The sequence below is a fragment of the Nomascus leucogenys genome, chromosome 4 (assembly GCF_006542625.1).
Source record: "Nomascus leucogenys isolate Asia chromosome 4, Asia_NLE_v1, whole genome shotgun sequence".
NCBI classification, from domain to species: Eukaryota; Metazoa; Chordata; class Mammalia; order Primates; family Hylobatidae; genus Nomascus; species Nomascus leucogenys.
This window is the reverse complement of record NC_044384.1, coordinates 104890813-104917337: the sequence shown is the minus strand read 5'-3', so window position 1 is coordinate 104917337 and position 26525 is coordinate 104890813. Positions and strand designations below refer to the sequence as shown.

At 44.7% G+C, this 26525-nt stretch overlaps 2 protein-coding genes across 2 annotated transcripts; both read right to left on the bottom strand.

Moving 5' to 3' along the window:
- Positions 1–1419: 1419 nt before the first annotated feature.
- PRSS46P lies at positions 1420–18398 on the bottom strand. Its single transcript, XM_012512127.2, has 5 exons — positions 18317–18398; positions 16094–16271; positions 15665–15924; positions 14745–14908; positions 1420–1674 (listed from the first exon to the last, which is right to left on the bottom strand). Exons 1-5 carry the CDS (start codon positions 18396–18398, stop codon positions 1420–1422), a joined length of 939 nt encoding a protein of 312 aa, XP_012367581.1.
- Positions 18399–21483: 3085 nt separating this feature from the next.
- Positions 21484–23858, bottom strand: PRSS45P. Its single transcript, XM_003257289.1, has 4 exons — positions 23746–23858; positions 22969–23243; positions 22011–22174; positions 21484–21681 (listed from the first exon to the last, which is right to left on the bottom strand). Exons 1-4 carry the CDS (start codon positions 23856–23858, stop codon positions 21484–21486), a joined length of 750 nt encoding a protein of 249 aa, XP_003257337.1.
- Between the last annotated feature and the right edge of the window lie 2667 nt (positions 23859–26525).

Genomic DNA, 26525 nt, shown 5'->3' with positions numbered 1-26525 from the left:
TTAAATAATGATTTTGAAAGACTGCTTCATTCTAAAGCAACTACACCCCACCCCCACCCCATTCAGCAGATGCCCTTGCCCCACAGATACATCTGCTTAGGAAAGAGAGCGCAGGCAAAGGGTCCCTCCACAGAGGAACACTGGTGCTTACCATTGCGCCACTGTGGGATGAGGAGGTCACTTTGCACGTTACAATTTGGTGAACACATTGATGGTTCAGTGACACAGGAGGGTAATACATTTAAAAAGCCATGTGGGGTACTCAAAGCTGTTGGAAAATTCTAGCCTAATAGAAGATAAGGTGATCCAGCATTGTGGCATGCACCTGTCCCAGCTACTCTCAGCTACTCAGGAAGCTGAGGCAGAAGGATCACTTGAGCCCAGGAGTTCAAGTCCAGCCTGGGCAACATAGCACCCCCATCTCTACAAGAAAATGATTTTTTCTAAGATATGGGGAAAGTTAAATCAAGCCCAGATATTCGAACATGTGTCCAGGCTTGTGGTCTTGGGATACACACTTGAGCTGGCCAATCCATGCTCCAATCTCTGAAAAGACAGTAAATCACACCCTTCAGGTGCCCTGAGGGATGGGGGTGGATGGTTGCTCAGCACCTGAGGACCACCAGGTCTGAGCAGCCCCTCATTCCTCACACAGGGGCAAGGCTCTGTCCTCAGCCTGGTTACCTCCAGCTAGCCTTGCTCATGCTGCAGAGTCTAATGGAGGTCACCAAGACAGCTCAGGAGCTCAGGGCACAGTCATCTCACACATTCATTACCCAGGCAGGCACTCTGCCCTATCCCCACATCACCTACCTCTGCCAGAGAGAGAGGAGGAATTGGTCAGGCTCTGCAGACCCATGGAAGGATATGAAGGATTGGGAGAAGCTAGTGGGTTCTGAAACACGGTCCATGATTGTGGGTCTGTGATCTGGCCATGGTGAGTTACTTGGGAAAAGGCCAGGCCTCGCAGGAAGGCCTGAGGGAAAGTGTCTGTCACATACCCAGGGGAGGGCCATGGGGACCTGGGGATTACTGGAGTGCTGGGATGACTAAGAAGGAGCTGCAGTCCCACATTTGGAAGAAGAGGGAGGGGAACAGTCTGCCAGGGTCACACAACAAGCACAAGACAGACACGACATAAAGCTGTCAGAGAAGGCTCAGCTTGAGAGAACAGCCAGGACTGCTTGGGGGTTAGGAAGGTTGTGAAGGGCTCTGGCGGAAGTCAGGAAGCGAGATGATCACTTGAGTGGCTCAAAGTTCAAAAGCATCTTCATTGAACAACAGAAAGTAACAATGGCTCTTGGACCCTCCCCCTCACTCTGCCCTGCCATCCTGTGCAACCTCTCATCTCCACCTCTGAGGGCAGAACAGAGGGGAGGGAGAAGCAGCCTCCGGGAGGGACTGTCCTTGAAACACCGCTCACAGGAGCCACAGGGAGCCCAAGGAGCCCAGCAGAATGTAACCAGTGAGGAAAACTGGGCTCAGGAAGGCAGGGCCAGCCCTACTGACGAACTTCATGTCAGCAACCTCAGTCTTGATCCACTGGTTGAAGTGGGCAGTGCTGGTGTAGATACCTGGGAAGTGACGCTGGCCACAGCTAAAGCTCCAGCTCACCACTCCTATCTGAATCCAGGTCTTGTTCATTTGGCAGACAAGGGAGCTGCCAGAGTCAACCTGTAGAGAAAAGGAGAGAGGGCATAAGGATGGCAGCAGGAGGGCATCCCCGGCCTGAGCCCGCCCCTCAGGATGAGCTCTGTGACACGTAAGCTCTGCACTGGACCACGCCAGCCTCTGTCTTCATTTTCCTGCTAACTCTGACCCTAACCCCCCATCCCCTCCTCTGCTTTCCCCTTAAATCCTGGTGGTCTTTTTCTTTCCTGAAATCCTGCTTGCAGAGTGAGCTGTTTGAAATGCAAACCAGTTCTCCTCTTTTTGTGCAAACATGGGTTTACAGATAAGAATACTATTTACAATGACATACAACAAAAGGTCATAGCTGTTATTGCCGCTGATAGTGGGTTTCTTATGATTTTTTAAAACTTTCTTTACACTCTTCTGTAATGTCAGAAAATTTTATAAATCAGAAAAACCACTCAATTATATTTATTTTTAAAACATAATGCACACCAAGATTTACAGGACATAATCTAATGAAGAATGCAAAAGACTTTTAAGGAAAAAATAAACTGTGCCTAAGAACATAAAAAAAGACCTACATCAATGTACAGATATACTGTTGTTCAAAGCTGAAATAACTTAAAACAACGTGAAAATGTCAATTCTCAGCATTTGGCTTCCTGCAGTATGGAAGACAAGATACCCTAACCAAACTTATTGCTAAAGATACCTACAAATGTGAGACTTTTTTTAAATTATGATTTTAAATGCATAGGTAAGCTAGCAAGAAAATAAAGACTCTTCAGAGTCCAAAACCTAAATGAGGGTTAGAATATAGAGGTCAGTAGAGCCCAGAAGACAGCTTTTGTCCCAAGGCCCTTTGTCAAACCCAGCAAAACTGAGCTTCAGTTTTCAGCCTTGTTCATGGGTTCAGGAGACAAAAGACAAAACCGAGGGCCTAACTAAGGGGAGGAGCCTCACTCAGAGTAGACCCCTGCAAAAAGTTATGCCTTCAGAAAATGACCACACCCTCACAGTGAGGGTGAACCGGAAACACTCTCTTATGAACTCACAACATGACTTCACGCTGTCTGGGTGGTTCAAAAAACCTGAACCAAGGATGGAGGTGGTTTAAAGTGGTGCTGGGATATTCGCAATAGCAAAGACATGGAATTAGCCTAAATGCCCAACAATGATAGACTGGATAAAGAACATGTGGTACATATATACCATGGAATATTATGCAGTCATAAAAAAGAATATGATCGTGTCCTTTGCAGGGACATGGTTGCAGCTGGAGGCTATTATCCTTAGCAACCTAATGCAGGAACAGAAAACCAAACACCACATGTTCTCACTTGTAAGTGGGAGCTAAATGATGAGAACTCATAAACACAAAGAAGGGAACAGACACTGGAGCCTACTTGATGGGGGAGGGTAGGAGGAGGGAGAGGATCAAGAAAAACAACTAATAGGTACTAGGCTCAAAACTTGGGTGATGAAATAATCTGTACAACAAAGCCCCATGACACAAGTTTACCTGTGTAACAAACCTGCCCTTGTACCCCTGAACTTAAAAGTTAAAAATAAGTAAATAAATAAAGTGATGCTGGGTTGGTCACACCTGCAGGCACCTGGCTGAAGCAAACGTAGATTCTGTCTGGAGGAACCTGTCTTTCAAGCCACACCTCAGAGTAGTCCTACAATTAACACTCTAAGGAGCATGTCTTCGCTCCTCAAAACATTGCACACCACACAAGGAAGTTGAGGCACCATGAGCAAATGTCAGCCAGCAAAATAACTGGGAGCAGTCAGAGCCTTTGAGGCTTGAGATACAGGAACGGCCACAGGGAAACTTTAACATGCCCGTGAGGGCACTCTCTCACAGGCTTGCTGGTGGTACGTGGATGTTGCTAATGTTGTTCTTTATTCTCCATATATGTTTTATAAATATCCTTTTGCCTATTCAATACAGAGTAAAAGCAATTTAAAATCATAACAATGTCAATTCTCCTTACATTAGTCTCTCAAAGCAATTACAATTAAAACACCAGCAGGGTTTTCTCGGGAACTTGACAATCTGATTCTAAAATTGATATTGAAGGATAATAGTCCTTAAATTCTAGGATGGTTTTGAGAAAGGAGAGAAAATTGGAGAGTCAGGTTGGGGGCAGATTTGACCTACCAGATAGTTACATATATTTTAAAGCTATAATTATAGAAATATAATTAAAGATGAGAAAGCTATAATTATAGAAATAGTGGGGTACTGGCATAGAAACAAAAAAAAATAGCCCAGTGGGGGCCGGGAGAGCCCGTAACCTGATGCCTACCCAGGAGGACACTTGACACATGTTACACAAAGCATCACGTCTGCGGGAAATGAGGGCTCTGCAGTAGATGGTGGCAACATTGGCTCACCAGAAGGAGAAAAGGGAAGTTGTATCCTACCGTAACAAAACTTCAGAGGAATTAAAACTCTGAATGTGAAAAGTAAAAATGATAAAGCTAATTAAAACATATAAGACCAGCACAGTGGCTCACACCTGTAATCCCAACCCTCTGGGAGGCCAAGGTGGGAGGATCGCTAGAGCCCAGGAGTTCAAGACCAGCCTGGTCAACATAGTGAGACTCCGTCTTCACAAAAATAAAATTAGCCAGGCATGGTGGCACACACCTTAGTCCCAGCTACTCTGGAGGCTAAGGCGGGAGGATCGCTTGAGCCCAGGATTTCCAGGCTGTCGTGAGCCATGATCATGCCACTGCCCTCTAGCCTGGGCAACAGAGCCAGACCCTGTCTCTAAAATAAAAAATAAAACCAAAACCAAAATGCATATAGGACCATGTTTTTATGACTTGAGATGAAGCATATTTTTAAAAATAATATTCAAAACCCACAAACTGGTGGGTGCAGTGGCTCATCCCAGCACTTTGGGAGGCTGGGGTGGGAGGATCTCTTGAGCCCAGGAGTTCAAGATCAGGCTAGGCAGCATAGTGACACCCCATGACTACAAAAAATTTAAAAATTAGTTCCAGCTACTCAGGAGGCTGAGGTGGGAGGATCGCTTGAGCCCAGGAGGTTGAGGCTGCAGTGAACCATACCATGCCACTGAGCTCTAGCCTGGGTAACAGAGCAAGACTCTGTCTCAAAAAAGCAAAACAAAACAAAACTCACAAACCTGAAGAAATGTGTTAGGCTTGATTACATCAAAACTAAGGCTATCTGTTCACTAAAGGATACCAAATCTCAATGAAGACTGATGAATTAAGATAGGGCTCTGCCTAAAACAAACCAGAGGTCAGTGTTGAACATATCTAAGGACCTCTTGAAAATAACAAGCAGGCCGAGCGAGGTGGCTCACGCCTGTAATCCCAGCACTTTGGGAGGCCGAGGTGGGTGGATCACGAGGTCAGGAGATCGAGACCATTCTGGCTAACACGGTGAAACCCTGTCTCTACTAAAAATACAAAAAATTAGCTGGGCGTGGTGGCGGGCGCCTGTAGTCCCAGCTACTCGGGAGGCTGAGGCAGGAGAATGGCATGAACCCGGGAGGCGGAGCTTGCAGTGAGCTGAGATCGCCCCACTGCACTCCAGCCTGGGCGACAGAGCGAGACTCCATCTCAAAAAAAAAAATAAGAAAAGAAAATAACAAGCAGAGTGAGTTGGGGGAGATGTGGGGCTTCCACAGCCTCACCATGGAGATTACACCAGGCCAGCTTCCTGATCTGGCAGGGCAGGGAACCCCATCCCCAGGAGCACCAGAGAGTGGGGGGCTCCTGAAGTAAGGTTTAAATTTAAATAAAAACTTTTAATGGCACAAGGCATTTCATAACTGAAAGTGACTAAAAATTATGAACTCTGCCCAAAATGATGTTTGGGGAAGGAAGGAAAATTTGACATAGGATATGTGGGGGCAATTATTTGAAAGAATACAACCATTTAATGTGAATACCTTAACAAATTCAGATGCCTCAGTAAACAATTACAAGAGGAGATACACAGCACAATATAATTTATGCCAATTAAAACACACACAGCAACACTACGCATTCTTCAAAGACAGATATCTTTAATTTCACTTTATTATCATTATGATTGTGATTATTTGAGATGGAGTCTTGCTCTGTCAAGCAGGCTGGAGTGCAGTGGTGCGATCTTGGCTCCTTGCAACCTCCACCTCCTGGGTTCAAGCAATTCTCCTGTCTCAGCCTCCCGAATAACTGGGACTACAGGCACGTGCCACCAGGCCTAGCTAATTTTTGAATTTTAGTAGAGATGGGGTTTTGCCATGTTGGCCAGGCTGGTCTCGAACTCCTGACCTCAGGTGATCCACCCACCTTGGCCTCCCAAAGTGCTGGGATTACAGGCCTAAGCCACCGTGCCTGGCCTAATTACACATATTAGACAGATTTGAGTTGATGTTCTTTTGGGGGGAAGGGCAAATGGAAGATGAAGGAGAAAATGAAGCCAGTGATAATCACACCAGCAAGGATAGTGTGAGGGCCCTTGCCTGAGATAGGACTGATGGGACTCTAGGGGCCCAGAGAAAGTAAGAACATGAGAAAAGAAGAGAGAGAGAGAGATCCACTGTAGGTAAGCATCCTCTCACCTCAGTGAAATAAAACCAGAGTTCAGTAACAAAATGTGAGTCACTCCACCAACAGGAAAAAATAACTTTCAAAACGTTAAAGTAAAAACAAAATCTACAATTAGAATGTAGAGTAAAGAGAGCATCACGTATTGCACAGGATGTGGGCCTAAACTGGGCACAGATTGTCCTGGTCTAAAGTACTTTTAATATCAAGCAAGAGAGAATAAAAATAAATTATTTGTTATTATCATCAATTATCATTGCACATTCAGCTCAAGACACGTGAAAAGGAATTAATAAAGACAAAAAGAGGATAGTTCATGTGTTACAAAGCAGAAAAATCATAGACTTGAGAAATAAAAATCAATAGCTTATTCTTAAAAGACAACAAGGCTGGGCACAGTGGCTCACGTCTGTAATCCCAGCACTTTGGGAGACTAAGGCAGGAGGATTACTTGAGCTCAGCAGTTCCAAACCAGCCTGGGCAAAACATAGTGAAATCCTGTCTCTACAAAAAATTTAAAAAATTAGCTGGGCATAGTGGCACACGCCTGTAGTCCCAGCTTCTCAGGAGGCTGAGGCAGAAGGATCGCTTGAGGCCATGAGTTCAAGGTAACAGTGAGCTATGATCACACCACTGCACTCCAGCCTGGGCAACAGAGTGAGACCTTGTTTCAAACAAAACAACAAGAACAACAAAACAGATAAGCACCTTGTGACTCTTACCAAGAAAAACAGAAAGAGAAGGAAAAATGGAAACACTTCATGGTTTGAGTAGAAAAGAAACTAGAACACATCCAGGGAAAATATACTTTCTCAGAATCTCAAGACTACCGTTTTTCCTCTTTGTGGATTTACACTCTGGATGAAATGACCTTTTTCTATGAAACAGAAATCATTTAAACAAATTTAAAGAGTGACAGAAAGCCCGACAAGTCCAATAACTATGGGCAAAACAACTTAAAATATTCCCCAAGAGCAACCACTCAAAGGAAAACAGGCTTATGTGGTTTCATAGGCAACTGCTATCCAGCGTTCAAGGAGGACATAATTTGTGTTATTTCAAATGTTCCAGAACATGAACAAATATTTTTGAAGTGAAGCATCGTCCTGATACTATCACTTGACAAAGGGGTGCCTTTCTCTCTACATACCTTAAAGTGGAGCCCAGCGTCCCTGAAGGAAAAAGTAAAAAGGTTGTGTGCATTGTGCTGTGTGGACCGTGCCACGTGGTACCATTTGTTCCCCAGGGCCCAGACCTTTCTTAACCCCAGTGTTATCCATGTCTGGCCCAGAGCCCAGCATACGGTGTCTGTTGAATGAATAAATAAATTAAAGTGTGCTCCGGCAAAAAGATATTATGAATCTGAATCCAACAGATGAATGAAACAAAAGTACACCATAAGCAGGGAGGAATGATCTTGGAATGCAGGGCGCATGGACATGAGGAATCTGTTTAGGGAACAGACTCTGCACCCTGAGTTAGAGCAGAGAGTCAGAAAACACATGTATAAAGGAGAACGTTCTTTCCTGAAATCAAATGCTGTGGTCAAACAGAAAGGAATGGCTCTCCCCTCAACAGATGACAGGCCAAATCAGCACCATGGCATGCTTCAGGGTGAAATGTAAGAAGCACTTCCATCAAAGTGGGCAGCAAGAGAAAACACAGCTATGACTCTAGGTTGTTTTGGGGAGAGAGGGGGACTCAAAACAATAAAAAAGTAAAACTCAAATAAAAGAGGTGAAATCATTACTAATTACAACTCACATGAGTGTAGGCCTATAAAGCTCAAGAGTCCACTAAAAATTCTTAGATATAATAAGAGTCAAGCAAGCTGAAGTCCCAGATGTCTTCAACAAGAGGGGGAGTCTGGAGGATGGAAATGAAGAAAGCAAAAATGCAGGAAGTCTCTGGCCCCCTGCAAAGGAGGCGGTAGACACTGATTAACTACGTGATAATTCAATTTTAAATATATATGTGGAAAATACGAGGTGACCAATAGCAGAAGGAAATGTACATACATAACTTCTAAACCGCTAGAGGATAAAAGTAGAGTGAAGAAAAAAAAATCAAACGAAAATGTAAGGTGAGGGAACAAAAAAAAATCCCCAGTCTTCTTGGTAAATAGATTAAAGAACAATCTCTCAGATGTGTTGAAAAAAAGAGCATCCAGCTTTGTATTGTTTACAAGAGATACATCTAAAACTGACACATTGTCTCATGGGAAATAATAATTTTTCTGGAATATGGTTCTGAATATTTGCAATTACTCAAGAAAAAGAAATAAGAGGAAGACTTACAGGATTTTATTTTAGGAAACAATGCTCAGCTTTCTAAATGTGTTTTCTGACTGTATGCTCTAACTCAATGTGCACTCAGTTCCCTGAACAGATTCCTCACGTCATGCACATACACATTGGCAGGTGATGTGTCTGTGGTCCACTCAATTGAAGAGAATTAGCTAGGTCCAGGAAGGTTGCTTATTACAAAGTAAATACACAAAAATCTAAAATAAAAAAAAACAGAAAATACAACAAAAGAAAATATACCAGGCCAGGCACAGTGGCTCAGGCCTGTAATCCCAGCACTTTGAGAGGCTGAGGAGGGTGGATCACCTGAGGTCAGGAGTTCGAGACCAGCCTGACCAACATGGTGAAACCCCATCTCTAATAAAAATACCAAAAATTAGCCGGGCGTGGTGGTGCACATCTGTAATCCCAGGTACTCGGGAGACTGAAACAGGAGAATGGCGTGAACCCAGGAGTCGGAGGTTGCAGTGAGCCGAGATCGCGCCACTGCACTCTAGCCTGGGGCCACAGAACGAGACTCTGTCTGAAAATAATTAATTAATTAAAAATATACATACACCACTCACAATAAGGACATAATATATAACATTTAGGAATAGACTCAGGAAGCAGCATGCAGTAACTACGTGGAGAAAGCTACAAACTCCTGCTCTATAGACATAAAGAAGTAGTGCAAAATAAAAAGTCTTTATTTCCCGAAAAGGTTCTATTAATTTCCACCAAAATCCCCATGTGATTTTCTTTTTGACAACTTTATTCTAAGACTGTGAAAAGGAACATGGGAGAACAGCAGATAAATTCTTTAAAAGATGGAGAATGAAAGAGGACTTGCATTACCACATAAAAAAGAATTCTAAAGCTACAATAACTTTCAGAGTGGTGGCAGCAAAGAGATGTAAATGGTAGGAAGACACCAAAATAGGGTGGGAATTTAGAATACAATAAAGGGGGCATTTCTGATTCATAGCCAAAAAAACAAGTATTCAACAAAATATTTTTATATAACAGGCTACACATTTGGAGAAAAATAATACTGAATTTCCTCTCTCAATTATCCAGATGAATCAAAATTTAAAGTATTTAAAGAAAAGAATTAGAAAATGATGAGTAAATCATTTTATAATCTTAGGATAGGAAAGGTATTTCTTTGTTGTTGTTGTTGTTGTTTGAGTCTTGCTCTGTGGCCCAGGCTGGAGTGCAGTGGCGGGATCTCAGCTCACTGCAAGCTCCGCCTCCCAGGTTCAGGCCATTCTCCTGCCTCAGCCTCCCGAGTAGCTGGGACTACAGGCGCCCGCCACCACGCCCAGTTAATATTTTGGGGAGATTTTTAGTAGACACGGGGTTTCACCGTGTTAGCCAGGATGGTCTCGATCTCCTGACCTCGTGATCCGCCCACCTCGGCCTCCCAAAGTGCTGGGATTACAATAGTGAGCCACTGCACCCGGCCAAGATAGGAAAAAAAAAACTAAAATCATGGAGGAAAATAATGATAGATGTAAACACATAAAAATTTTACATAACCTTATGGGAAAAAAAACCTACACCAGAAAAAAAGGGTAAATGAGGTACAAATAGGGTAAAATATTGTAAAGCATTTTACAATGGGTTAAAACTTCCAGTAACTCAAAGTTTGGGGGTAAATTTGTATTCTGAAATAATTTGAGACTTTCAGAAAAGTTGCAGGTATAATATTTTATCCAGATTCACTAATTTTGATGTTTTACCATATGTTTTATACTATGTCTCCAAATGTATGTATACATATACACATATATATATAAATGCTTATGAGCCATTTGAAATTAAGCTGAAAAAGACACAATGCTCCTTTACCACTAGTTACTACAGAATAGAATATCCAGAGTTTTTATAAATCAACAAAAACAAAAGTAGTTTAATAGAAGAACATGGGCAAAGGACATGGAAAAGTGTAAATGGTACATTAAACGAAGCAAGCATTTTATTTGGACTTCCTTTGTTCTTTTAAAATTGATTTAGAAGGCGAGTTTTTTCCCTGACCCCGGGTAAAAACTTGGGCAGAACCAGAACATTTTGCCCACTGTGGTTAATGTAATTGTAATCGCCATGATTATACCAAGTGTCATATGAACATGTCACTTCAGAAATCAGAATATTCATTTCCATATAATAATCACAATGTTAGACTTGATTTAAAGTAAAACTTCTCCCCATTGCCATCAGGGCTTTGGCAAGTAGGAGGCTTCCCTCCCTGTAGCTTCCACTCCTCCTACCCCATTTTACTAACCTGATCTTCCTGACCTGCCAAGGTAACAGCAGCAGAGTGAGAGGGAAAGAACTGCCTTAACCGCCCCCACCCCTCCCCTCCAGGCCACTGTGAGCTCTCTGAGCCTGGAGAGGTTTAGAGCTGACTCTCCCCCTACCTTGAGGGGTACGCATCAGGCTTTCTGAGTGAGCCTGTGGGTACAACTCCCAGTAGACTTGCCGTGTGGAACAGGCATCCCCAGCCTGCTCATCCCTGTCCCCTTAAACGGAGAAAGGTGAGCTCATAGATGCAGTTCTCTCCAGAGAAATTCTCCTCACAAAATCACCTCCAACCCTACCCTCTGGACCCTTTGATACAGACATGTAGCCAAATATCAGTCACACAACTCTCTTTGAATTCTGATACTTACTGTATTTTGATATCTTTATTGAAACTTCCTACTTACCCTATTAAACAAGCAATTTACAGAATTTCTCAATGTCATGAAATAACAACAAAAATATGATATAAGTTTTAGTCTACCAAAAGGACAAAAGTTAAAATAAAAATAATACCTAGTTCTGGTGATGATGCAGGAAAAGTCATTTATCTACTGTTGGTGTTAATATAAATGGATAAAATCTTTGGGAGGCTAATTTGCAAATATCTCTTGAAATTTTAAATATATATACAACTGATTTTGTAATTACACTTCTAAAAAATTATTGTAGCTAAATGTTTGAACAAATGTGAAAAGGTATTCAATTTTTTTTATTCTGGCATAGTAAAAAATATATTGAAATGAACTCAAATATCTGTCAATAGAAGAATGGTTAAGTAGATTGTGGCATAGCCATATGAGAAAATTATTATCCAAGGAAGATGGAATATATTTATATGTATAGACCTAGAAAGGAGTCCAAGATATATTTTAAGTAAAAATTTAAAAGTTGGAGATAAATTATATAACAGTCCTTTATTAAAAATCATAACCAGAGGCCGGGCACGGTGGCTTACATCTGTAATCCCAGCACTTTTGGAGGCCGAGGTGGGTGGATGACCTGAGGTCAGGAGTTCGAGACCAGCCTGACCAACATGGTGAAACCCTACCTCTACTAAAAATACAAATTAGCTGGGTGTGGTGGCACATGCCTGTAATCCCAGCTACTTGGGAGGCTGAAGCAGGAGAATCACTTGAACCCAGGAGGCAGAAGTGCAGTGAGCTGAGATCACGCCATTGCACTCCATCCTGGGCAACAAGGGCAAAACTCCGTCTCAAAAAAAAAAAATCAAAGCCAGAAAAAAAAAAAACTAATGTAGAATTTTATATGTATAGAAAGAAGTATTAGGAATATAAACCAAACAATTTAGTGTAGAAATTTCTAGGTAGTTTGATTATAGGAAAGTCTCATTTTCTAATTTTGCACTTATGTATTACTTTTTAAACAAAATGTGTGCATTTTTTTCAAAATCACAGAACATATTTTAAAATAAACTAGTGATGATGGAATCACAACAGTGAAAATTTAAGAGATGAATTTAAAGTTCAAATCAAAACTGATTTTATTATCTTAAATGCTTTAAACACAAAACTAGAAAGAGTAAACCTTCTCAGCATATTCCATATAATTGATACCACTTTAGAACTAATTTTAAGACCAGGAAACTGAGCTGGAAATCAATAACAACAAAAAAACCATGCATAGGTCAAAATAAAATCAAAATAGAAACTTTATAAAATATTGTGGCATGAAACTAAAGCCATACTTAGAGGGAAATATGTAGCCTCAAAAATTTGTATTGAGAAGGAAGAAAGAACGAAAATAAATAATGTAAGTGTCCAATTGAAAAAAACTATCCCTTGTGTTTACACAACCTTGATATATGAGAGAGGTAGTGACAGCCAGTGCAGGAAATGACTTTTTCAATAAATAGCATTAGGAAAATTGGTGGTCCACATGAGAAGATAAATAAAAATAGATTCCTATCTTACACCATTCCCAAAATGAATGCCACATGGTTTCAACACATGAAAACCATAATTTCCAAATTCTGAGGAAAAAAATATAGGAGAATGTCTTTATGACCTTGGGAAAAGGAATGATTAAATAAGACACAAAAAGCATAAATCAGAGACGTGATATATTTGACTAAAATAAAACCTAAATTGCTGTTCAGCAAAGTACAATACAAAAAATAAATAAAAAGATAAATGGAAAACTGGGAGAAGATTTTGCAATATACACAATGAACATAGAATTTGTATCCAGAATATTAAAAAATAAAAAAAGGAAAAAGGAAAACAACAGTAAAATGTCCAAAGTATATGAATAAGTGATTCATAGAAGAGGAATCACAAATAGTGAATTAACATATGAACTGCACAAACACATTAGTAACTGGGGACATGCACATTACAACCGCAACGGGTACTATTTCCCATCTATTGGAATGGAAAACATTTTATAGTCTGACAATACCAAACGCTGGCAAGAAATGGAGAAGGAACTCTCAAATACTGCTGTTAGAATATAAATTACTACGATGACTTTGGAAAACAATTTGACCATGACTATTAAAGATGAAGATAAATACAGCCTATGACCCAGCACTCCTGTGCAGATACATCTTGCTGAGAAATTGTGGAACATGTAAATAGGGAGATGTGTGTGAGAATACTTAGAGCAGCAGCAGAGTTTGTGATATGAAAAAATTGGAAACTCCCTCAGTGTTAATAAACAAGAGCTTGGGTAAATTGTGGCATATTCACAAAAGACAATATTGTAGAGCAGTTATTGTATAAAACCTGCATGTATCCATATGAATAAATCTCAAAACCAATGTTGAACAGAAGGTGCAAGTGGCAGGTGGCAGAAGTATTCATTCTATGCTTGCAGAATGAATGTAAAACACTTATGCAAAACAAGCTCTGCCCGCTCATGGCCCACATCTGGGCATGTAGCTGATGCTCAGAAGTGGTAAACTAACCTGAGAAGGACTGCCATTGCAACCTTCATTGTGGGCAGGGACAAGAGTATGTCACCCTTATTTTACAGTCTAAATGGAAGCCCAGGGGAAGGAGATTTTTTCTTTTCTTTTCTTTTCTTTTCTTATTTTACTTTAAGTTTCAGATACATGTGCAGAACGTGCAGGTTTGTTACATAGGTATAATGTGCCATGGTGGTTTGCTGCACCTATCAACCCATGATCTAGGTTTTAAGCCCTACATGCATTAGATATTTGTCCTAATGCTCTCCCTCCCCTTTCCCCCTACCCTCCAACAGACCTTGGTGTGTGTTGTTCCCCTCCCTGTGTCCATGTGTTCTCATTGTGCAACTCCCACTTATGAGTAAGAACATACGGTGGTTAGGTTTTCTGTTCCTGTGTTAGTTTGCTGAAGATCATGGCTTCCAGCTTTATCCATGTCCCTGCAAAGGACATAATCTCATTCTTTTTATGGCTGCATAGTATTCCATGGTGTATACGTACTACATTTTCTTTATCCAGTCTATCATTGATGGGGCTATTTGGGTTGGTTCTATGTCTTTGCTATTGTAAATAGTGCTGCAATAAACATACATGTGCATGTGTCCCTTTTTTTTTTTTGAGACAGAGTCTCACTCTGTCACCCAGGCTGGAGTAAAGTAGCACAGTCTTGGCTCACTGCAACCTCCACCTCTTGGGTTCAAGCAATTCTCCTTCCTCAGCCTCCCAAGTAGCTGGAACTACAGGTGCGTGCCACCATGCCCAGCTAATTTTTGTATTTTTAGTAGAAACAGAGTTTCACCATGTGTGCCAGGCTGGTCTCCATCTCTTGACCTTGTGATCTGCCTACCTTGGCCTCCCAAGCATGTGTCTTTATAGTAGAATGATTTTTATTCCTTTGGGTATATACCCAGTAATGGGATTGCTGGATCAAATGGTATTTTAAAAGTCAAAAAACAGTAAATAACGCATGACTCATGAAAGCCTTCTCCTGCCCCAGTCCACAAGCTCCGCACCTGACAAGTGTCCAAGCCCCATTCAGAGCGGGCACACAGCACATCATTCCCGATGAAGCTCTTCTTGTCCTTCAAGAAGAGGAATTGATACCGCTGTTTGCAGACGTCATTGTTCACGATCCTGACAGCCATCTCGTGAAGACTGTAGGGGGTACTTGGGGTCACTGAGGAAACAGAGAGCCAGCCTTGTCATCCCCTCAGCTTTTCGGCCATCCCCATCACAGAGCTGTCCACATTTGCTAAGGTGGGAGGGAGGGCCATTTCCTGGGATGGTGATTGATAAAGGCCCCAGCCCACAGCCTAACTTTTGAAACAGCCCAGCTCATTAACAAAGACTACACAAAAGTGTCCCAAGGGGCTTGGAGTGATATCCAGGCACCAAAGGACAAGGAGGACAAGAGGGAATTTCTCCAGGAATTCAGGTTCTATGAGAGTGAAGAGCTCAGCTCTGCCCCATGGCCACTGGCAAGGTGCCAAGACCCTAGAGAGGCCCCCACAAAGCCTCCCAGATTCTAGGACCCAAGGAGAGCACCAACAGGGGCCAGACCTCCAGGAATTTGGGGGTACCTCAGGATAACCAGTACACAAGATGGATAGAGAAGCCTCAATACCTCAGTATGTCCTGAGATCGTGGCCCTCATGCCATTAATGGGAACTCCATTAATAACCAAGAATTCACTTCCTGCCGTGCTGCAGGGTAAGCACTTGGCATTTCATTTAACTTCACTTTGGGAACTGAGGTCCATGCAGGTCACATGTGTCTTTTACACTAGAGCACTGGGTATATCTTTGTATCAAGAGGTCAGGAAATGTTTGCTGCCTGAGTGAATGAGTGAATAAAGGAATGAATGAAGGAGCCCGTGATGGGGCTGTGTTCCGAAGAGGCGAGTGTCTTGTAACCTCTGCCAGCCTTCACTCACCTTTTTTCCCTGTAGTTCCCCAGCCGATTACCCAGCACATGCTTCCAATGGATGGCTTGAATTTGATGTTAGGGAGGCAGACAGGCTGGACGAAGGGGGACCACGAGATGGAGTCCCTGAGCTTTAGGAGGGCAATGTCCTGAGACATGAGATTGCTGAAATCCTTATGAATCACCATGCGAGTGAGCGGGAGCTGAGTGCCATTTTCTGGGAGCTGGTGGACTCCCACCATCACGGAGTACATGCTGGGGTCCTTGGATCTGCAGGACCATGGGTAGGAGGCAGGTCGCCAATGGTAAGGCCATAAGTAAGGGAGGAGACGGGCCCTGAGCTCAGGACCACCCAGCCAGGCCCTCTGCTCCCAGATCCCTAGATTCACCAGGGACCCCCGAGGCCAGAAAGCAAAGTCCCCAGCTCCCGCTGACTGACCTCTGCAAGCAGTGTGCAGCTGTGAGGACCCACTGGTAGTGGATGAGGGAGCCGCTGCAGATGTACGTGCCCAGGAACAGGATGCTCACCTGCCATGGCCACTTGCCTACCTCTACCAGCTTCCCCTTCACCACCCTGCAGGACACGTTGGTCTGACCGCAGGCCCGGAGCCAGGGCCCTGAGGAAAGAGGATCTCAGGCAGCAAAGGGCAGCCCTCACACCCCTGGACACAGATTTGAGACAGACAGAGCCGCCTTCCAGCCCTGTCATAAGCAGCCACTTACACATGCACATGTGAGAAGGGGCTTTTCCCACTGCCTCAAAACTGGCAACCAGCCGGGCACGGTGGCTCACACCTATAATCGCAGCACTTTGGGAGGCCAAGGTGGGTGGATCACTTGAGGTCAGGAGTTCAAGACCAGCCTGGCCAACATGATGAAACCCCATCTCTACTAAAAATACAAAAATTAGCCTGGCGTGGTGGCATGTGCTTGTAATCCCAGCTACTCTCAGGGGGCTGAGGCAGAAGAATCGGTTGAACCTGGGAGGTAGAGGTTGCAGTGAGCCGAGATCATGCCACTGCACTCCAGCCTGGGTGATGGAGCCAGACTCTATCTCAAAAAAAAAAAAGGCAACCAAAGGCCAGGGTCAGCAGGTACCCCATGTTCTAGAGTTCCCAAACAATGAGGACCAGACAACTCCTCCTGGGCTTGTTATAAGCCATCACCCAGGACTCATCCTTGCCAATAGTTTACACAAACAGATGGTTGGGGGAGAGAAGCAGAAGAGAGAATCACCACAGGGGTGAGCTGTCAGCCAGGGGATAGGTGATGTGGCACAAGTCGGCCAGGCTGCCTGTCCCCAGTGAAGAGTAATGTCACACTGCACTGCTCCAGGGGCCACCCATGCCCCTGGAGGTGCAGTCCATGTGATCGTGTAGGGAAGTGAATAGAGATGTGCGTCCATTCCCTCCTTGACTCTCACTGGCCCCAGCAGCAGGGGTGAGAAGAGAGCAGGCTGCACTGAACCAGGTATGAGATGGAGATTTTAAACGGGCCCAGTCTGGATTGCTACAGGTATTTACTAACTAAACATCATAAAGGATAACAAAGGGAGAAAGTCACACCAGTAATCACAGAGCTTTGGAAAGCCCAGGAGGGAGGATGGCTTGAGGCCAGGAGTTCAAGGCCAGCCTGAGCAACATAGCGAGATCTTATTTCTACAAAAGCAGAATTAATCAGGTTTGGTGGCACACAACTGTAGTCCCAGCTACTCAGGAGACTGAGGCGGGAGGATCACTTGAGCCCAGGAGTTCAAGGCTGCAGTGAACTAGGATTGCACCCTCCATTCCAGCCTGGGAGACAGAGCAAGACCCTGTCTCTAAAAAAGTTTTACTCTTTTTTTTTTTTTAAATATGGAACACTTCACGAATGTGCATGCCATCCTCTTTTCACTCCCAAAGAGTCTATTGAACACAGGTATTGAATTCTGCTACAGCACTCGCAAACCACTGAAGCTCTGTGAGTCTCAATTTCCCACTGTGAAATGGGATGCTGGTGAAGCTCACCACACAGGGTGTGGCAACCACAGTCAGTCTCAGCCGCGCTGATAGAGAGTGGGCACTAAGCCTCACTCCCTCATCATCGCAAGATGGGGTCTCCTATGACTGTGCCTCCCAAACAAGCTCACTCATTCCATGGATGTTAGTGTTAGTCTGTTCTTTTTTTTTTTTTCTTTTTTGAGATGGAGTCTCACTTTGTCGCCCAGGCTGGTGTGCGGTGGTGTGATCTCAGCTCACTGCAACCTCTACTTCCCAGGTTCAAGCTGTTTTCGTGCTTTCAACCTCCTGAGTAGCTGGGATTACAGATGTGCACCACCATGCCCAGATAATTTTTGTATTTTTAGTAGAGACAGGGTTTTGCCATGTTGGGCAGGCTAGTCTCAAGTGATCCGCCCTCCTTGGCCTCCCACAGTGCTGGGATTACAGGCGTGAGCCACTGTGCCCGGCCGTGTTCCCCCATTTTTAATAAGGCTCTTCCCTCCTGTCATGGTCACCCTGGAAATTGGAACTGCCCTGACACCGTTTGGGTACCCAGTCTGCTGAGGATGTACCACCCACCAGGACATGGACACACCAAGGCCCTTCAGGCATGAGGACAGCCCGACACAGGCACCCGGCAAACAGACCCCTCCAGCCTCCGTCCCATGTCCCTGAAGCCTTACCTTCAATATACGGCTGATAATCTAATCTGGCAGAAGAAAGTGGAGGTGTAAGGCCTTGAAGATCCCCCAGCCCACAGGCCATGGCAAGCGGGTATCTACTCCTCAATGCTCCTTCTAACGGGATGTGGAGGCAGAAGGGGTGGGGCACCTCCACTATGCCAAGATTCTAGAACTCATGGTTTGTGTGTTCATGACTGTGGGGAGTAGGCATCTGCCCCAAGGTTGGGGGCCTACCTGGCTGTGGCAGTCACAGGACTCTGAGAAGGAGGCAGTGTGGTCATGGCAAGGCCCTGCCAGGGCCACAAGGTGATGCTGCTGTCAGGAACCTCCCTGGAGTGGTACTCCTCGTGCTCGGCCCGTGACAGTGCCTTCTGGGCCCAGCTCTCTGCAGTGTGCCCTATGTCCAGCCTTGGCCTTGATGGTGCCCCGGTGTGTAGTTCTGAGCCTGTGACAGTACGATGTGCCTGGCTCGTGACAGTGCCTGGTGCCTGGCCCATGAAGCACCCTAGTGCCCAGCCCAGGTTCCTTTGTGAACCCCCTCTCATGCCTCCCTGGAGGTGTGGAAACTGAGGCACTGAGAGGGCGATAACTAGTTCTTGTAGTATGTGATGTGATTGAGGTGGAACTGGAGGTTTCTTTTTTCCCTCAGGGTCTGTATTTTCTTTACTTTTCTTTTCTTTTTTTCTTTTTTTTTCAGAGAGGGTCTCACTCTGTCACCACCCTGGAGTGTGATGGTGGTGAGATCATAGCTCATTGCAGCCTCCACCTCCCAGGCTCAAGCAATCCTCCTACCTCAGCCTCCCAAGTAGCTAGGACCACAGGTGTGCACCATCATGCCTGGCTAATTTTTTTAAAATTTTTTGAGAGACAAGGTCTCATTGTGCTGCCCAGGCTGGTCTCAAGCTCCATGGATTACAGGCATGAACCACTGTGCCCAGCCCAGGGTCTGTATTTTCAAAGGAAAGAGCTCCTGGGCTGAGGAAATCTAGGTATGTTTAACCTGGGAGGGTGGCTTCCTGAGAGGAAGCCACTTGCAGACTTGGGCCTTCACAAATCAGCAGAATGAATGACAGCTGGGGACACCTCGTCACCACTCCCCCAAGGTCTCCCCCCCAAGGATCCCAGGCTCCTCACACTGTCCACGCAGGAAGCTCCTGCTCCACCCTGCAGCCAATGCTGCCAAGGACATGGAGTGACGAGGTCGTTCACACTGCTGGGGAGATAAACTGACATGACCACTATAAAGGACTGTTTGGAATCATTTAGCAGAGCAGAAAGTGTGCCTACCCCACAACCCACAGTTCCACTCCTGGCTTCATGCCCTAGAAACTGCACAGCTGCAGCAGAACAGGTGCAAGAGACTGTTCACTAGCAGCGCTCCTGGGAAGAGTCCCAGCTGGAAACTACCCAACTGCCATCCAAGGTGCAACAGCTACACAGAATCTTCAGTAGCGGTGAGAATGGATGAGCTGCTGCTACACCTAGCTGGAAGGTGACGCTCATAACCCTATTCTGAGTGAAAGAACTCAGATACAAAAGTCAGATACAGTCTGTGTACTGTATGAAATTAAAAAACAGGCAAAACAAACTAATTTTAGGGCTATATGGTAGAAAATCAAGGAAATTATTATCTGTACAATCAGATTCCCTCCAGGGGGAAAGACATAGAAAGGGAAAGAGGGAGAAAGAAAAGAGAAACTTCAGAGAAGAGAAACGCTATCACTCTTCTGCCTTTGCAGAAAATAATTCTTTGGGGGAAACAACCAATCAATAAAACAAAACAGGATAACTGAATAAAGATCAGGCATATCTGTTATCACAACCAATGTGAATGCATAGAATTCTACTTTTAAAATAAAAAGATCCTCATGTTGGGTAGAAAAGAACCCATCCACATACCATTTATTAAAGACACACCAAAAACAAAGTAGCATAAATAAGGTGAAAGTAAAAAGATGTGGCTGGGCTTGGTGGCTCACACCTGCAATCCCAGAACTTTGGGAGGCTGGGGCGGGTAGATGGCTTGAGCCCAGGAGTTCGACACCAGCCTAGCCAACGTAGTGAGACCTCGTCTTTACAAAAAATAAAAAAAATTAGGCAGGAGTGGTGGCATGCACCTGTGGTCCCAGCTACCCAGGAGGCTGAGATTGTGGTGAGCTGAGATCACGCCACTGCACTCCAGACTGGGCAACAGAGTAAGACTCTGTCTCAAAAAATATTAATTAAAAAAATTAGAAATTAATTAAATTTTTAAAAGATAGGCAAAAATATATTTATATGCAAGCAAAAGTGGCAATGGCAATGTTAATCTCTAAAAATGATTCAAGACAAATGATTTAAACAGAAAAAGAAAGCTATTTTGTATTGAAAAAGGCACAAATTGCAATATGTAACATCATAAAGTTTTGTCCATCAATAAAATAACATCAAACATATGAAACAAAATCAATCAGCAACACAGGAGAAACTGGAAAATCTCTCTTGCAGTGGGAGAGTCTTCTCCAACTCACTCTGTCCTTGAGAGATGGAATAGCTATAAACTACTAATAAAATAATACTAATAATTAGAGCAATACATTATTAAAAAACCTTACTGGGTGTGCCCAAGGCAAATTCGTAACCTTAAAGATGTTTATTATTGAATAACAGAGAATGAAAATAAATGACCTAAATACTCAAATCTAAAAACTATAAAAAGTAGAAAATAAACCAGAGGAAAATCTGAAGGAAAAAAAGTACAAAATATAAAATTGTACCTTAATCAATTAGAACTGCCAAAATTAAGAATGAACTCCGATCTGGATCTTTGAAAAAACAAGTAATGTTACACAGGACAACAGGCATGTTTTATATTGATAGGGTGTAACCCACTAAGATAATACAGCAGGCATGAACCCTGTATTCCTAACAACACAGCTTTGAAACATAGAAAGCAAGAATTGTGCAAGAAGAAATAGACAATTTCTTAAGTTTTGCAGTAAACTTCTTAGAAATCAACAAATTATGTAGCCGTAAAATATGTCAGGTGTTGAGATAATTTGAATACCACAATCAACAAGCCTGATCCAATCAGTTATGGCTCAAACTTTGTTCTAAGACACACACTTTTAACTTTTATTTTAGGTTCAGGGGTACATGCGCAGGTTTGTTACTTAGGTAAACTTGTGTCACGGGAGGCAGGCAGAGGCGCAGGGACCTGAGAAGGCTCCATTGCTCATTTGCTTCTTGATCCATTTGGTGTATTTGGTGACGCGGGTGTACACGCCTGGATTCTGTGCCTTCGCGCAGGCCTTTTCCCAGGACAACACCCCAGCCAGAATCCATCTGCCCTCAACGTCACAAGCCAATGGCCCTCCAGAATCCCCCTAGGCAAAAAGAGAGGAGTGATGGAGGCTGTGGGTCCAGCTGGGCCTGCCAGGCCCTGGGGACCCATGCCCACTCTCTGAGCTCTGCTGGGAGGGTTTTCACTCCTCCAGGACCTCACTACTTGGGGTCCCCTTTTGGCTCCTCAGCTGGAACCCACACCCCAGAATCAGGGCAAAAGTCAGCATCACAGGGAAAGGAAGACAGGAGCAGAGCACTGCCGGGTGATGGTAACGGAGGGAGGCCGGGCCAACCCCGCCCCAGGGAACTGCCTCCACCTGGGAGTGGTTCCCAACAGAAGCGGAGCTACCAGAACCTCCCAGAAACTCGCATAGCACAAGTTTTCTCCATAATTGGTGGCACAAATCATGTCCCCCAGGACAAGGGGGACAAATGGGGGGAAGAAGGACTTCTTATGGTAATGCCGGTCACACCTCTTGTTGTCCATGATAAACACTTCAGCCTCCTGCAGCTCTGGGGTCAGCGTGGAGTTGACTGTGGAGCCCAGCAGGGTGAGCAGTGACCTCTCACTCCACCCAACCCTGACCTCTGCCCAGGGTCCTGTCCCCTTCACCCTGGAGACTCAGCCCAGCCACCGCCTGTCATACCTCCAAGCCCTCCCCTCCTTCACCGGCCCCTCCCCCTGCAGTGCAGGCCTTGTCTGAAAAGCCCCCGCCCTCTAAGGCTCTGAGTCCAGATCCCCTTCTTGGGAAACTTCTGCTTCTGAACCAAGCCAGCCATAACTCAAGTCTCAGTGCAGGGGCTTCCAATCTGGGGCCCAGCCCCGCGCTGCTTCCCTGCAGACTCTCAGCTCTGCTGGCACGGCCACTCTCTCCACCTTCGTTAACACTTGCTCCTCCTCCAGGGCCTCAAGGCAGTCCCTCTGCCCAGAGCTCATTCCAGATCCCTCCCAGCTGGATCTCAAGACCACCAGACAAGAACTTTGCCTTGTTCTCCTCAGCCTGTGCCCACAGCCACACCCAATCATGACTTCCCTCCAGGCAGGGCATGCATTTCTAATCCCAAGGATTGGGTGCCGACACTCAAAGTGTGTCAAGTGAAGGGATGAGTGAATGCCCAGCTCTGAGCTTCTATAAGACACAGATGGTCATGCCCAGCCCAGGCGCTACCAGGCCTGAATGAGGTGTCCACATAAACAGTGACAATGGTCACCACATGAGGAGTGGTCCTAACACATTCAGAGAACCAGGTCCAGCAGGAAAGGCCCCAGAAGGAAAGGAGTGTGCTCTCGGTGGTACTGCACCGACCCCCCATCCCATCCCACTCACCTGAAAAGCGCTGCTTAACCTGGCTCCAGCCAGTCACCCAACACTGCGTCCCAACCTTCAGGTTGAAATTGGGCTCCGGGAGGCAGATGGGCTGCACGTACTCACTGAAGATGACAGGTGTTTGAAGGTGGACAAGGGCAACGTCACCCATGATGAAGGTCCGGCCCCAGTACTTGGAGTGCATAATGATGTCCCTCACAGGGACCCGGAGGGCCCTGCTGAAGTTCATGGGCTGCAGCTTGGAGGTGCCAAGCACCACTGAGTACTCTTTGGTGCTGTGGGAGACAGAGAGCCCCACCTGGTAGGTATCAGACTCCCAAGCAGGAACACACTCCTACCTCCCCGCAGCCCTACCCCTTTAGCAGGAGTCCTGCCTCCACCCAATCTGCCTAATCCAGCCTGAGGGCACTGAAGGTCGGAGAGCTGACTGCCTTCTCATTCACCATTCAAATTGATTCAAGGTGGCCTGGTCTGTGTATTGTGCGTGCAGGTGTGGAAGTGTTGGTATACACATACGCTCTCACGCGTGATGGGGTAGGGGGCATGTTCTGGGTTTTCCTGTTGCTCAGCTTAGGGTGCAGTCTTTGTTGCTTGGGGCTCCTGCCCTAGCATAGTCCCTGGCCCCCAGGAGACCCCGAGCACAATTCTCACTTATCCCAGATGCCCTTCCCACTCCCTACCTCCCTCCCACACTGTTTCACTCAGGAAATGAGGAAGCTGGGCTGGGCCCATGGTAGCTCGGGGTCTCCAAGCCCTGGACACATGGGCCACACTCACCCTTGGATGCAGTGGGCCGCAGTCACCACCCAGCTGGGGTCAGTGAGGGCCCCTCCACACACGTGCTCATTTTCCATCCGGAGGCTCACCTCCCAGGGCCAATGGCGGGTCATTTCCAAATCCTCCGACCACCAGGGCTCACCACAAACTTCAGGAAGAAGTGTGCCAGGGAGACACAGGAACCACATAGAGGAGCATGAGAAAGACTGAGACCTAGATGCCCTACAGGGCCAATTTGCACAAAGCTGTAAACTCAGGACCTCTTCCCATTTCAGAGATGGGGAGAGTGAGGGTGAGAGAAGGGCAGTGGCCTGCCCAAAGGCACTGAGCTTAAGGGAAAGTGACAGTGACAGAGGTAAAAAGCATCAAGGCAGAGACATGGAGAGGGAGAGATTCTGAGTCACAGGGAGCCTTCAGCCCAGGAACTCAAAACAAAGGCAAGCAGAGAAGGAGCCCCAAAGCAAGAAATGCATTTTCTTGCATCTGGGGAAGTTCCTCCGCCACTTCTGAAAAGCTATAATGCTTGCTGCATTTCTTAGAGCAGAAGGCCTCTGTCCCCTACACTGCTCAGAGTCAAGAAAAGCTCCTGACTTCTGTGTCAGAAGTTTTCACACTGAACATTCAAAGTGCCAGCAGGGAGACCCCAGAGGCCCCTCACTCACAGGTCACACACTCAGTTTTCACACAGTTCTATCAGTCAAGTTATATGGTTGTATGAATGTATGAAGAAACACAGATGCAAGCATTCTAAATAAAATAGTAGCTAACGTTGTATTTTTAAAAAACAATGCACCATGATGATTAAGGATTGGCCCAGGAGTGCAAGGGTGGTTCCACATTGGAAGAATTCTCAGTGGATTCTCCACATAAAAGGTTCTAACAATCTGAAGACAGAAAGACCATGTGCTTTCCTCCATGCACACAGAAAAAGGCATTTGAAAAATTTAACACACATTTATGACTTACAAAAAATCCCCTCTTACTTAAACTAGAAATAGACGGAAAATCCTTAACTTTACAAAAGTTAGACTGCCCCAAACTTACAACAAACATCATACAACACTAAAGAACAGGCAGAAAAGAACCTATCCCACCAGAGACCAGGAATAAGGACACTTTGTGGAAGGAGGGCAGAGGAAATAACTGAGAGAACGCAAGGGGGCTGCTGGGTGCTGGTTTATTTTTTTTTCTATTTTTTTTTTTTTTTTTTGAGACAGGGTCTCGGTCTGTCACCCAGGCTGCAGTGCAGTGTCACAGCTCACTGCAGCCTTGACCTCCCAGGCTCAAGCGATCCTCTCACCTCAGCCTCGAAAGTCACCAGGACTACAGGCAGTTGCCACCACACCTGGCTAATTTTTTAAAATTTTTTTATAGAGACAGTCTTGCTATGTTGCCAGGGCTGGTCTCAAACTCCTGGGCTCAAGCAATCCTCGCACCTCAGCCTCTCTATATACTTATTCTACTTTTTAACCTGGGTGGTGATGACACAGGTGTGCTCACTGTGTGACAATTCCTTCAGCTGGACCTTCATAATTTGTGCACTTTTTTTGGAATGCATATAATACTTCAATAAAACAATTTCCTTTTAAAAACAATAATGTTTTTCTATCCCAGCACAACCAACCAGAAAATATACTGAAGTAAGATACATTTTCAGCAGCAAAAAAATGATAAAAGTTCATAGGAATTAACTTACCTAACACCACATAAGACTCCTGTGGTAATAAATTTAAAACTCTAATAAAGGACACAGAAAATGATCAGCATAAATGGCAAGACAGTCCCTGCTCTTAAAAGAACAGCTAAGGCCTGGCACGGTGGCTTACGCCTATAATCCCAGCACTTTGGGAGGCAGAGGCAAGTGGATCACAAGGTCAGGAGTTCGAGACCAGCCTGGCCAACATAGTGAAACCCCGTCTCTACTAAAAATACAAAAAAATTAGTTGGGCATGGTGGCAGGCACCTGTAATCCCAGCTACTCGGGAGGCTGAGGCAGGAGAATTGCTTGAACCTGGGGGCCGGAAGGTTGCAGTGAGCCAAGATCACACCACTGCACTCCAGCCTGGGCAGTAGAGCAAGATTCCGTCTCAGAAAAAAAAAAAAAAGAAAGAACAGCTAAATATTTTAGATGTAATTTTTCCAAAATTAATCTATAAATTCATTTTGTAAGTTAGAATTTTTAAGAAACTTGATAAACTTATTCTGAAACTGAAACAGAAAAACAAAGGTCTATGAATAGCTCAGTCTTTGAAGAAGCACAGCAAAGAAGGGCCATTTGTCCTAGCAGATATTAAGACACATGTGAAAGCCATAATAATAAAAACAATGTGGTACTGTTACAAGGACAGACAATGGAAAGTGACAATGAAAAAGAATACAGAGCTTGAGATTGTTTCATGTGCTGCACAAACTTGATGTAAATAAAGGAGCCACCACAATCAGTGGGTAAAAGAAGGACTGTTGAGTACATGGTGTTGGGAAAACTCACTCACTATAAGAGAAATAAGAAAACCAAAACTGGATTCCTTGCTAATAGCACTTGAAGATCTAAAGGTAAAAGGTAAAACTGTAAAATAAATAAATCATGTGACACGGGGTAGGAAAGGACTCCTTAAAACCTCAAACACAAACCATAAAGCATAAACTGATTAACCTGATTATATCAAAATCGAGGGGTTTTGGCCCGGGAGCCAAGTTAACAGACAGAGGACAGATAGGGAGGAAATATTTGCAATATCTAAAATGAATACAAGACTTTATGCAAGAAACTTTAGGAAACC